The sequence below is a fragment of the Nycticebus coucang genome, chromosome 12 (genome assembly GCF_027406575.1).
Source record: "Nycticebus coucang isolate mNycCou1 chromosome 12, mNycCou1.pri, whole genome shotgun sequence".
Classification (NCBI taxonomy): domain Eukaryota; kingdom Metazoa; phylum Chordata; class Mammalia; order Primates; family Lorisidae; genus Nycticebus; species Nycticebus coucang.
The window spans coordinates 83,321,736-83,334,974 of NC_069791.1; the positions used below are offsets into that span (position 1 = coordinate 83,321,736).

The 13,239-nt window shown below is 41.6% G+C and overlaps 1 protein-coding gene across 2 annotated transcripts in view; it reads left to right on the forward strand.

The window, feature by feature from the left end:
* The window catches only part of XPO6 (exportin 6), a 107,852-nt gene that overhangs the window by 22,403 nt on the left and 72,210 nt on the right, over nt 1-13,239 (forward strand). For both annotated transcript variants that reach the window (XM_053554829.1, XM_053554831.1), the window contains exon 2: nt 11,128-11,218. In XM_053554829.1, the coding sequence (XP_053410804.1) occupies nt 11,128-11,218 (91 nt within the window). The remainder of the gene's footprint in view (nt 1-11,127; nt 11,219-13,239) is intronic.

The following is a 13,239-nucleotide window of genomic DNA, read 5'->3' on the forward strand; positions in this document are numbered from 1 at the left end:
GAGAATTTGCCTTTATGAAAACCCACGCATGGAGTTTATGTGAGGGAATCCTGTAGTTGGGCAGATGATTACATTAGCTGACACTTGCATAGTATGTTATAATCAACATATAGTATGCACACTCGATTGCATTTAATACCAAGGATGCTTGAGGAAATTGCAGAATTTGCCCAAAGTTACACAAGCTATACTCAGTGGAGCTAAGAGTGGCTCTAGCCTGGTACTTTCTCTGGCTGCTGTAGTTGGCCGTGTACCTCTCTTAGTGGTAGCTCTTGTTCTCAAGAAGCTGTAGTTTTGTTTGTGGAGGGCATCATTTCTGTGTTCCTTCATTCTTGCTTTGGTTTACATTCAGGAAGTTGTTACCTGTACCCCAGATTGTTCAGTGTTGGGGTACATTATAATGGGTTTGTTCCCACCTGCTCATTTCTTCCTTTCTACAGGAGTGATTTATCTAATTGGTGCGCTGGGGAGAGCTTCAGACCATTGCTCCTGTCTACCGAGTGTGGTGTCACTGTATCAGAACACTGCTTAGCTTTGTGCTTGAACTTTCACTTTCTTACCCTCCTGAGAAGCTTGTCCTTAGCTGTGTCCTACCTCACTTTGTGGCTAGAATCAGCCTTTCTCCCTAGGCATGGAGATGGGTGGTGAGGCCAGTGCAGAATGGGAAGGAGGCGGCATTGCAGCTTTGCTAATAATGAAGAAGACATTAGACCTTGACCTGCACATGGTTTCCTGAGACTCTAGCAACTGGAGCAGAGAAAGGAAGTAATTATGCTACCCCAAGTGCCATAGTCTGTAATATATACTAGAGATCTTTTGCCAAAATCATGCAAGTGTTATTTTATTTTTAACTGTTACTTAAAGTGCCAGGTCTGTCTGCTAGTAATTCAGGATGAAGGTGATGTAAGTTTTATGAAAGAGACTCACTCTAATTTAAACAGCACAGGTGGTAACAGCAGCTGAAATGAAATTATTTTCATACGAGGGGTAGTGTTGATCATGATTTTAGATTTGGAGCACATTTTTATAGTGGTCTGTCAACACCACACTTACTTATTGCCTGATGGCATCTAAGTCCAGCTCATTCATCATCCTTGAAATCCTTGGAGCAGAACTGCTCTGTTCTGTTTCAGTGGTTGGGGGGACTAACCCTGGGAAAGAGCTCTGACTTGCTCTGTGTCTTGACCTGACCAATAACTGCTGACTTTGATCAAGACACTCACTGAGCTTTGCTTTCCTCATCTGTGAAATGAGATTGCACTTGCTGTTCTTTGGAGTTTGTTTATGTCTATGTTAAGATTCCATGATCCCGTTTTAGGATTTCTTGGTAGTGTGCCTTGCGTTAATGTGCTCAGTAAGTATCTTTTGAGTTTAATTGACTAGGCATGCAGATATAAACACTCATACTCTTGGGATATGTACCTGGGAGAGAGAAGCAGATGGGATTGTGAAGAGAGAGCCTATTCTTGGCTGTATTACTCATTTATTTTAGACACTTTTTTGCAGAATAACTATTTTTATCATTTACTTTTTTGGCTGTCTAATTAAAGCCTCCTGACTAGAATATAAATAAATAAGTATATAAAATATATGTATTTTAGCTCCTAGGGTGATTTTTGCCTGATCAGTAGATGGATAATTTTTTTTTTTAATTGAGACAGAGTCTCACTATGATGTCGCCCTCCATAGAGTGCAGTGGCATCACAGGTCACAGCAACCTCCAATTCTTGGGCTTAAGTGATTCTCTTGCCTCAGCCTCCCAAGTAGCTGGAACTACAGGCGCCCACTACAATGCCTGGCCATTTTTTGGTTGTAGTTGTCATTGTTGTTTGGCAGACCCAGGCTGGATTTGAACCTGCCAGCTCTAGTGTATGTGGCTGGCGCCTTAGCCACTTGAGCTACAGGTGCCGAGCCCCTTTTCTTATTTTCTCTTTCTTAATTGCTTAGCTAGCTGGGAGCAGCGAAGAGCAAAGTGCAGAGTCCCAGCCAACAGGTGATTTTTTGTTTGTTTGTTTTTGAGACAGAGTCTCATTATGTTGCCCTCAGTAGAGTGCTGTGGCGTCACAGCTCACAGCAACCTCAAACTCTTGGGCTTAAGTGATTCTCTTGCGTCAGCCTCCAAAGTAGCTGGGACTACAAGTGCTAGCCACAACAGCTGGCTATTTTTTTGTTGCAGTTGTCGTTGTTTAGCTGGCCTGGGCTGGGTTCGAACCTGCCAGCCTGGGTGTGTGTGGCCGGCGCCCTATCCTGCTTCTTTGGTCCTCAATCAAATTCCTTTTGTTCATGGAAGAGACAGAGACTGGGTACTTTGTGCAAAACCAGTAAATACTAGAGCAATGTTATGTCATTGATCAACTTTATGGTAGTTTAAATTAAAGCAGAAAAGTGCTTTTTGACGACTTGAATTGTGTAGCCAAAGTAAACGTTTTAATCAAATGTCGTCTGGATGAAGACATTGTGCAAAGTCTATATATATGTCTGTAGTTATTCCCAATGGGCAAATATTGTTAAGATATAAGCTGTAGGCAAGACGGCTAGAAGCCCTTCTGATACATGTTACTAGAGAGGTGCGTGCAACCACCTGGCTTTATGTTTCTTGTGTCATGCTGTGGCTCTCTGTTTCTTTGCTTCAGTAGATGACATTTCTTTTTTTTTTTTTTTTTTTTTTTTTTTTTGGGTTTTTGGCCAGGGCTAGGTTTGAACCTGCCACCTCTGGCATATGGGACCGGCGCCCTACTCCTTGAGTCACAGGCGCCGCCCCAGTAGATGACATTTCTTTCTTTAATTTTTTTTTTTTTTTTGAGACAAAGTCTCACTATGTCACTCTGGGTAGATGGCGTCACAGCTCACAGCAACCTCAAACTCTTGGGCTTAAGTGATCATCCTACCTCAACCTCCCAAGTTCTGGGACTACAGGGCCCGCCACAATGCCAGGCTGTTTTTTTGTTGCAGTTGTTACTGTTGTTTAGCATGCCTGGGCCACCAGGCTCGAACCCGCCAGCCTTGGTGAATGTGGCTGGTGCCGACCACTGTGCTACGGGCACTGAGCTGATGACATTCTTTTCCGTGCAACTTTTGTACATAAGGTTTAGAATTAATTACATCCATATATATTTGTACTTCTAGTCACCCCTCTGGTTAGCCTTGCCGTCTATCATAGACGAGCTAAGGAAACAAATTCAACATGTGCAGATGGAACCCAGAGTCAGGAGCCTAGGCTGCAAGTGTTTTATTTTTTTTTTTTAAGATGGAGTTTCACTTTGTTGCCCCAGGCTAGAGTGCTGTAGTACTATAGCTCACAGTAACCTCAAACTTCTGGGCAGAAGCCATCCTCTTGCCTCAGCCTTCCTAGAAGCTGGGACTATGGTGCCCCCTATGACTCCCGGCTAATTTTTTTATATTTAGTACAGATGAGGTCTCACTCTTTTTTTTTTTTGGAGACAGAGTCTCACTTTCTTGCCCCTGGTAGAGTGCTGTAGTGTCATAGCTCACAGCTTTTACCTCAAACTCTTGGGCTCAGGCGATCCTCTTGCCTCAGCCTCCCAAATAGCTGGGATTACAGGTGCCCACCACAAACACCCGACTATACACACACACACACACACACACACACATATATATTTTTTGAAACTGGGTCTTGGTTTTTTTTTACTCAGGCTGGTCTTGAACTATTGAACTCAAGCAATCCACCCGCCTCGGCCTTCCAAAATGTTGAGATTATAGGCATGAGCCACTGTGCCTGGCCTGTTGTCTCACTCTTCCTCAGGCTGGTCTCCAACTCTTGATCTCAAGGGATTCTCTGGCCTCAGCCTCCTAGAATGTTAGGATTACAGGTGTGAGCCTCCACGCCCACTGTGCCTGGCCAAGCTGCAAGTCTTTGAGCAAGTCATTCAGTGACTCTGGGTTTTGCTGACTGCCCTTCTGACTGCTAGACTTCAAAGGGTCAAGTGGTCTTATCAGTTGCTTATAGAGAAATAAAGTGAGATTTCGACTTTCGACTTTTTTTTTTAGAGACAGAGTCTTACTTTGTTGCCCTCGGTAGAGTGTTGTGGCATCACGTCACAGCTCACAGCAACCTCCAACTTTTGGGCTTAGGTGATTCTATTGCCTCAGCCTCCCAAGTAGTTGGGACTACAGGCGCCCGCCACAACACCTGGCTATTTTTTGTTGCAGTTTGGCAGGGGCTAGGTTCGAACCCGCTACTCTCCATATAGGGGGCCAGCACCCTACCCACTGAGCAACAGGTGCTGCCCTCTACTTTAGACTTGTTTTGAATGCTATTCTCCCAATTGCACTTCCCTGATGCATTTTCCTGCTTTCTAGCTTTTTGAGCTGAGTGACTTCAGGAGGGGAATAGGTAGTGTTATTTTAAGCTTAATATTTCATCTCATACTTTTGTGCAGGCCTACTGATCAAAGAGTTTTTGTTTCCTTGTCTGTTTTCTTTGGAGTGGTGAATGGTATAGGGAAGTCATAGTGTTCATTTGAGAGGTTAGACATCTATGGTTATCTTGTAAGCTTTCAGAGAGTTTACACGAGATTGAATTTCTTTTCTTATGGTACCTGTTGTAACACACCAGGTATGTTTTGTATACTTTTTTCACCTTGGTTGGCAGCAAGGATAGAATCACTTTTCTCAGAAACCTTTATATACAAACAAATAGAATAATAAAATTGTTCTAGACAAGCCACAGAAATATTTGAATGGGACTCGGGGACTCTAGTCCTTGTTTTGTTTAGGTTTGGTACCAAGGAGGCCACAAATCTGAATACAAAAGCTGGTACAATTTGCCTCCTAGTAGGATGTATGAATGTGGCTCTTGGAAGAGGTGAAAAAGCTCTTTTTAAAAAATAGTTATTAAAAAAGTAGTTATTTTTTACCAATATTAATTTCATAAAATCATTACGCATAGAAGTTGTTTTAGAGTCCATTAGGTAAAACTTTAGAGAATTAATCAGAGTTTAAGAAAACTGTCATCTAGGTTTTAAGGTACAAAACACCTTATTATTCACCTTTATTCAGTTTTTTATTTTTTTATTTTATTTTATTTTTTGTGTGTTTTTTTGGCCAGGGCTGGGTTTGAACCCGCCACCTCCGGCATATGGGACCGGCGCCCTACTCCTTGAGCCACAGGCGCTGCCCTATTCAGTTTTTTAAAATAAATTATTAAGTAGGCCGGGCGAGGTGGCTCATGCCTGTAATCCTAGCACTCTGGGAGGCTGAGGTGCGTGGATCACCTGAGCTCATGAGTTTGAGACCAGCCTGAGCCAGAGCGAGACCTCATCTTTTAAGAAAAAATAGCTTGGGAGGCTAAGGCAAGAGAATCATTTGAGCCCAAGAGTTGGAGATTGTTGTGAGCTGTGATGCCATGGCACCCTGATGCCAAGGGGAACGAGTGAGACTGTCTCAAAAAAAAAAAAAAAATTATTAGTAGTCTCCTATTTTCCACAACAGATTCATTGAGTCTCTTTGGAAGGAAAGATCATTGTGATCAGAGCTCTGAAAAGAGGAAATTTAAAAAGTCACACATGTCTTTTTTTTTTTTTTTGAAACAGGGTCTCTGTTGCCTAGGCTTGAGAGCAGTGGTGTCATCATAGTTCTTTGCAACCTCAAACTTCTGGGCTCAAGCAGCTCTCTTTCCTCTGCTTCCCAAAGTGCTAGGATCACAGGTATGAGCCACTGCTCTCAGATGTTTCTTTTTTTTTTTTTGTAGAGACAGAGTCTCACTGTACCGCCCTCGGGTAGAGTGCCGTGGCGTCACACGGCTCACAGCAACCTCTTAACTCTTGGGCTTACGCGATTCTCTTGCCTCAGCCTCCCGAGCAGCTGGGACTACAGGCGCCCGCCACAACGCCCGGCTACTCTCAGATGTTTCTATTTGAGACAGCCTCAAGCTGTCACCCTGGGTAGAGTGCTGTGGCATCACAGCACAGCAACCTCCAACTCCTGGGCTCAAGTGATTCTCCTGCCTCCACCTCCCAACTAGCTGGTCCTACAGGCGCCTGCCACAACACCCGGCTATTTTTTTTTTTTTTGATTGCAGCTGTCGTTGTTTGGCGGTCTTGGGCCGGATTCGACCCCGCCAGCTCAGGTGTGTGTGGCTGGTGCCTTAGCCACTTGATCCACAGGCGCCAAGCCCTGACGTTTCTTAAGCTCAGAGGAACTACCAGTATTCCTGAGAAAAGGAAAGTGAGACCAATAGTCTTTTTTTTTTTTTAAATTAGAGGCAGAGCCTCATTGTCACCCTCGGTAGAGTGCTGTGGCGTCACAGCTCACAGCAACCTTCAGCTCCTGCGCTTAGGCGATTCTGAGACCAAGAGTCTTTTTTTTCCTTTTTCTCTTCCCTAATTTGATCTATAAAATATTTTAGTACCAGTCCATGCTGGATGTTATAGATAATACAAGCATATTAGGTAGAGTCTCTAGATAGCATATGTTCATGTTAGAGAGAGAAGCCTCATTTATCTATGATGTGCATAATATATATAATATATATATATATCTTTTGACAGAATCTCAAGCTGTTGCCCTAGGTAGAGTGCCATGGTGTCATAGTTCACAGCAACCTCCAACTCTTGGGCTTAGGTGATTCTCTTGCCTCAGCCTCCCAGCTACTTGGGACTATAGTCGCCTGCCGCAATGCCCGGCTATTTTGGTGGGCCTAGGCTGGATCTGAACCCGCCAGCTCTGGTGTATGTGGCTGGTGTCCTAGCCACTTGAGCTACAGGTGCCGAGCCTGATGTGCATAATATTAACACTGATCGCTGTGACTTCAGTTCTTACTTTTATGTCTGGCATTGTGTTTACTGTATCCTTGATATTTCATTTAATCCTCAGAACAACCCAGTATGTTAGGTACTCTTAATATCTCCATTTCTGCAAAGGAGAAAAAGGTGGATAGATAACTAGGCCAAGGCTGGAGGTGCATTTGGTTTTGAATTCAAGAAACCCCAGAACCTACATTCTTTAACTGTTTGGCATTTCTAAGTCAGCCCAGAGAATAAGTGTCATGGGCAAAACTCTGTGGGTACTGATTATAAAACAGAGACAAAAGATGAAAAGACAAAGGATTTACACTGCAAACTTTGAAGGAAATTTCGTGAAAGTTTAACTATAAATTGCGTACCAGGATGTAGGATAAGACTTTATCAAAAGTAACAAAAATAAATATCCTATGTCCTTTATGTAGGGTAAGACTAGACATTTGCTTATGAGACCATGAGTGTTCAGATTGGAGTAATGGTATCCTGTGATGAGTAATGTTGAACCAGGCATGCTTTTCTCTTCCTTTTCTTCCTAGTAAACTCATCTGCATTATTCAAAACCCAAAATATATCATCACCCCTGTGAAGCTTTCCTTCAGACAAAGTTATACTCTCTTTGGTCTCCTGAGGTTGTTAATTCCTGTGCCCCTACTGCAGGGTGTAAACCATCATCATCCTTTTATTCATAGGTTCTACCATGTCTCCCTCAGGCCACCTCCAGTTCTTTGAAGTCAGAGACCATCTTACTTGTCTTTGTATCTCAAGGACTTAATTAAAGCAGTATCAGTTACTTAGTATTGAGTTCCTGGTTGTTGATCAAATAGCCGAGTTTCTTAGTTGGTCCTGATTTAAGGTTAGGTTCAGAGTAATAGGGGCAGAAAACCTTCAGGGTGGTTTACCTGTTGATGAAGTACAGATGGCATTGGAATTGGAAAAGCTGGCATCAAGGGAACCAGGTGAATCAGTAATGCAGGCAGGGGATGGTGGCTTGGTGGAAACAGCATGAAGCAGCAGTCAGCCAACTTGCTGACATCTGTGGTAGGCATAGAGACTATGGGGAAGAATCAGAGAAGATTTCAAATTATGCAAGTTTTTCTTATAATTTATTAGGTGGTTCTGGGTCTTGGTTGATTTAGTAGTTCCTTAATAAGTGAGTTAGTAGCGTAGGTATCTGAATTGCTGACCCACAAATACGCAATAAAAGGAGCAGATAAAGTCAAGGCAGGCAGAGCTCAAAGTTTATCAACTTTGCAGATTTTAACAATTTTTTGACAGAAAACTTTGGTTTATTTATTTATTTTTTACATTTTATTTGATGTATTTATTTATTTTTGCAGTTTTTGTCCAGGGCCGCGTTTGAACCTACCACCTCTGGTATATGGGGCCAGCACCCTACTCCTTTGAGTCACAAGTGCTGCCCTGGTTTGTTTTAGATATAAACATAATTTTCTAAGAGTATATTCTGGGCCAAGCTTAATTCATCATCCTACACAAAGATTAAAAAAAAAAAAAAAATTTTTTTTTTTTTTTTTTTTTTTTGAGACAGAGTCTCCCTATGTTGCCCTTAGTAGAGTGCTGCGTCACAGCTCACAGCAACCTCAAACTCAAACTAGTATAGTTTTGGTCTGTTTTCATTTGGTATCTAAGAACAAATAAAAATGAGAGTTACCATAATAGATTAGATAATTTCTAGTTTTATGTAGCAATTTTAGGTGGATCACCTCATTTGATCCTCATACACCCTGTGAGGCAGACACTGTTAAAATTATAGACTTGATTGAAAATAGGAACAACACATTATTTATCCTTATTGAGAAATCTTGGTTAGCTTTTGCAGTTTTTTTTAATGTAATCATCATTTGATTGGAGCATTTGTCTAGGATTCTTGGGGATATTTGTTTTTTTCCACTTTCTGCAGGACCCTTAGTTTCTTGGGTTGGGACAGGAAATGTGGGGTAGATGGGACTGGGGGTGGATAAATTGGATTTCCTTGGACGTTTTTTGGGAATTTTTTTTGGTGTGGATATTGGATCTTGCTCTGTTGCCCAGGCTGAAGTACAGTGGCTCATAGTTCATTGTAACTTCCAATTCCTGAGCTCAAGCCATCCTCCTGCCTCAGCCTCCCAAGCAGCTGGGACTGCAGGCATGTGCCACCACTCCCTGCTAATTTTTTATTTTTTTAGAGAGATGGGATTTTGCTCTGTTGCCAAGCCTGGTCTTAAGCTCCTAGACTCAAGTGAGCCTCCCATCTCGGCCTCCTGAAGTTCTGAGATTATAGGATCTAGCAACTGTGCCAGCTCTTTTGGGAGATTGTCAGGAACTGCCTCGAGAACGAGTACGAAATAAATGTTGGTTATTAGATGTGAGGAGCTCAAGTTTTTTCTAGGACCTACTCTAAAATGATTAAACACAAGAAAACATTTTGGAATGTATGATTTGAAGATGTGTCTTTAAACCCATTTTGACTCCAGAAGAATTATTGATTTATTTTAACTAAATAGCTGATTATAGTTCAACAGTTATTTCTTGATTTAGGTTTCTTTTTAGTTTTTGGCAATGTTACTTTAACATGTGCTGTTTTTCTTGATTCTTCTATATCTTCGCACAACCTTTTGTTTTTTTTTTTTTTTGTTTTTTTTTTGGTTTTTGGCCGGGGCTGGGTTTGAACCCGCCACCTCTGGCATATGGGACCGGTGCCCTACCCCTTGAGCCACAGGCGCCACCCCGCACAACCTTTTAATTTTAAACAGCAAATCCTTTTTTTCCCCCAAATTAAATGGTATACCAAACTTGATTTAGACCATGGCATTCTTTTATTTATATAAATTCATTTTAGAAGTTTGGATTTATAACATTTACTTATAAAGTCAGCAAGAACAGTGAGGCTGTTTTGATGAACACAAACACTTGAAACAGATTTAAAAAGATTGCAGTCTTATTTTAGCCTTACTTTTCAGTTTATTTCTGCATTTGAAAAAATAGATAGTTTTTAATAAAACAGCTTGGCTTGCAGGCCAAGAATATTTTTTAACTAAACTGATGTAGAAATTTCAAAGAGGAGTAGAGGGCTATTCTTATCATAAATATAAAATTCAGACAGTCTCTCAAACTCACAAAGTGCTAAAACTATTGTACAGTAATTCATCATTACTCAACTTGTCATGTTCAGTTGTCATTGTGCAGCCATCATTCTGTGACTGCACTGTGGGAGAGACAAATGTGTCCTGTTTATGTGTGGTTCCCATGTGTGGGGTATTTCCATATGCTGGTTGGTAGAGATGGGCTTGTGCAAGTCTGATTCATTCTCTGTATAATTGGTCCTAGTCCTGAGTGCTGGTTTATCCACAGAGTGGCTGAAGTTCTTGTTTCCGCAAAAATAAACTGCCAAGTAGAAGCCTCTGGTATGTTACATTTTGACATATAACACATTTGAGTGTGGGCTTGTATTAAAATGCAGTTTTTATAGTCAGCTTTCACCCCTTGGGTAATGGAGAGGATATGGGAAGGGAGGTGGGTAGGAAGAAAGGAATTAACACAATAAAAAAGCAGAGCTGCTCTTGGCTCTTGATGATAATGGTCTGGGAATGCTCACCTTTTTGTAGACAGGTGTGTGGAGTGTTGTCTCATGGTCGTTGCTGCAGCTGATGTTCTACTTCAGTGAGAGAAAAGGAAGTGGGGTTGGGACTCTGTGTGGCAGAGGGATAGGGTGAGCATTGGGCGCCTTGGGCCCTCTCTCTTCTCATTCCCAGCCTGAGCAGTTATGCTGAGTCTGTCTGGGTTTGTGAGGTAGAGGTGCTAATTTGAGCCCTTGCTTAGCTTGGTTCAAAGCTGCACTTTAGTCTCCACAGGCTGCACACATGAGCTTAAGAGTTTACTGTCTGTTAGTCCAGAAGCACCTTTAAGAAAGCCCCTAAGAATCCCTGCAGCAGTTGGATACAATTGCTCCGAATCAAAATATGCCTAATATATATACATGTATTGTGGATGAATAATCTAGAAGGGGCTTTAACCTTCTCCCTGAATCTCTTCACTCTGCCTTTTAGGCAGGGTCTAGGCTGTTAATTTGCTTCTAACATGTTTCTGGAATTGAGTTTTAAATTATTTGTTCCTTTTTCTTCTGCATAAATAATTGAAAATTGCATAGTAGCATGAATTTATAAAGAGTACTAAAACTTATAGTTTTGAGCCAACTGGGAAATTCTCTTCAGTTTTTCTGGCTTATATGATGCATTTGAAGAATGTTGAACCAAGATGTTTTGAGTAAGTAAATTGCTGTTGCTGTTGAATATGACCTGGAAGGAACCTGAGAAACAGTAGAACTGAAGATGCAGTTTATTGATGTTTTTTTAAATTCCTTTGTTAGGCATCTGAAGAAGCCTCCCTCAGGGCATTGGAAAGTCTGATGACAGAATTTTTTCATGATTGTACGACCAATGAAAGAAAACGTGAGATAGGTAAGTGAAGTGTGGATTGTAAAGAGTAATTCATAAGAAGGCCCAGTGGGAAAGAAGGCAGTGTAATAGCCTTGGCTGATCAAGTTTGCATGTTTTGGGTGGCGCCTGTGGCTCAAGGAGTAGGGCGCCGGTCCCATATGCCGAGGTGGCGGGTTCAAACCCAGCCCCGGCCAAAAACCACAAAAAAAAAAAAAAAAAAAAAGTTTGCATGTTTTCCTCTTGAATTCTTGCTCTTTTTACCCTGATTCTGCTGGTTGGTGGCTGGTAAGGTCTGTAGTCCTAGCTATAAGAACAAGTGATAGGTTCTCTTTCCTTTGATGAAGTAGACAATCCTTCCCTTACTTTTTTATTAATTTCAACAGTGTTGTTAAAATTGAAAAATAAAACAAATCAAAGAAGTCAAAATGAACATGTTTTGGCGTGTAGAGGTCTGATCTGAGGCTATTCTAATGCTCAGAGATTCCTTAACTGTTAAACTCCTCTTTGGGGGGGCTTCTAGCTTCTTTTTTCTATCTCTCCACTTTTGTCTTTCCCATTCTGCAAGTTTGGGTAAATAAAGGCTTCAGGCAACAGAGAGAGATATAGGTATAATTATTTCAGGTCTTCTGGGGACCATAATACTTCCTAGAATCTACTTTTGAATTTTATATTCATTCACATAAATAGTATTCATTAAAGCATATTGTAAAGTAGAAATTGTATTCAAGTATCAGATCTCTGCCTCAATCTTCTTTTTCTTCCTGAGTTCTTGCTTGAAAATGAAAAATGTTTTTCTTTGTACAAACCTAACAGCTTTTCTTTCGGGCATCTAGCAGCTCCATACTGGCCTTACATTCATTACTTTTGCCTCCTTGGAGTTCTTTTTCTGAGGTTCTGTGACCCTGGAGGCCCATTTCTGTGTCTCCCTTGGCTTCTTTAAATCATATTGGCCACTTAAATTTATGGCTGATTCTACCTTTGGTCCAATGCCTGGCTGGGGTTCAGATTTCTAGGTGGCCAGTAGACCTTGGGTTACAGCCCATTTTCCTTGTGTCCTTTAAGTATACACAAGCTCCTGGTGGATGCTAACTTCTAAACTTTTAATATTACATTTGGTGGTCTTTTTTGGACCTGCACCTGTATGCTTTTCTATTCTGAGTGTAAGTGCACCGTGAGGAACCAGAGCATTTATAAGCCAGGAGTCACTGGCAGAGGATGAGCCCAATAGGTGAACAGATATATCTACTTGTAAGACCCACCCTGCTTGCCTCCCTGGGTTCTCTTATTACTCACTTGGGCTGACCCTTTTCCTGCCTGCCAAATGATCTCCTTGTTAGTTTTTTTTTTTTTTTTTTGTAGAGACAGTCTTACTGTACCGCCCTCCAGTAGAGTGCCATGGCGTCATAGCTCACAGCAACCTCCAACTCTTGGGCTTACCCAATTCTCTTGCCTCAGCCTCCCAAGCAGCTGGGACTACAGGCGCCCGCCACAATGCCCGGCTATTTTTTTTTTTTGTTATTGCAGTTTGGCGGGGGCTGGGTTTGAACCCAACACCTTCTGCATATGGGGCCGGCGCCCTACTCACTGAGCCACAGGCGCCGCCCAATCTCCTTGTTAGTTTTATGCTACTGAAGTATCTTACACTTACAGTAAAAATGTCAGTGGTCCTTGATTGCACTAATGTACACAGCTATGATTTAACAATAAAAAATAAAATAAAAAAAAAAGTAAAAGAAAAAAGAAAAAAAAATGTCAGTGGTGATTTTAACCAAAGGAGGTAGAGGGTCTTTTCCTTACATTAATTTGCTTTATTCCAACACCTTAATTTTTTCAAAGTCTTTTTTTTTTTTTAACTTACAATCAAAAAGCTTTTGGCTTTTCTCTTAATTTTTGGTTTGCAAATCAAATATTGCTTACCTTGTTTATTTAGGAATTAAAGGGTGGCGCCTGTGGCTCAGTGAGTAGGGCGCCGGCCGCATATACTGAGGGTGGCGGGTTCAAACCCAGCCCCGGCCTAACTGCAACCAAAAAATAGCCGGGCA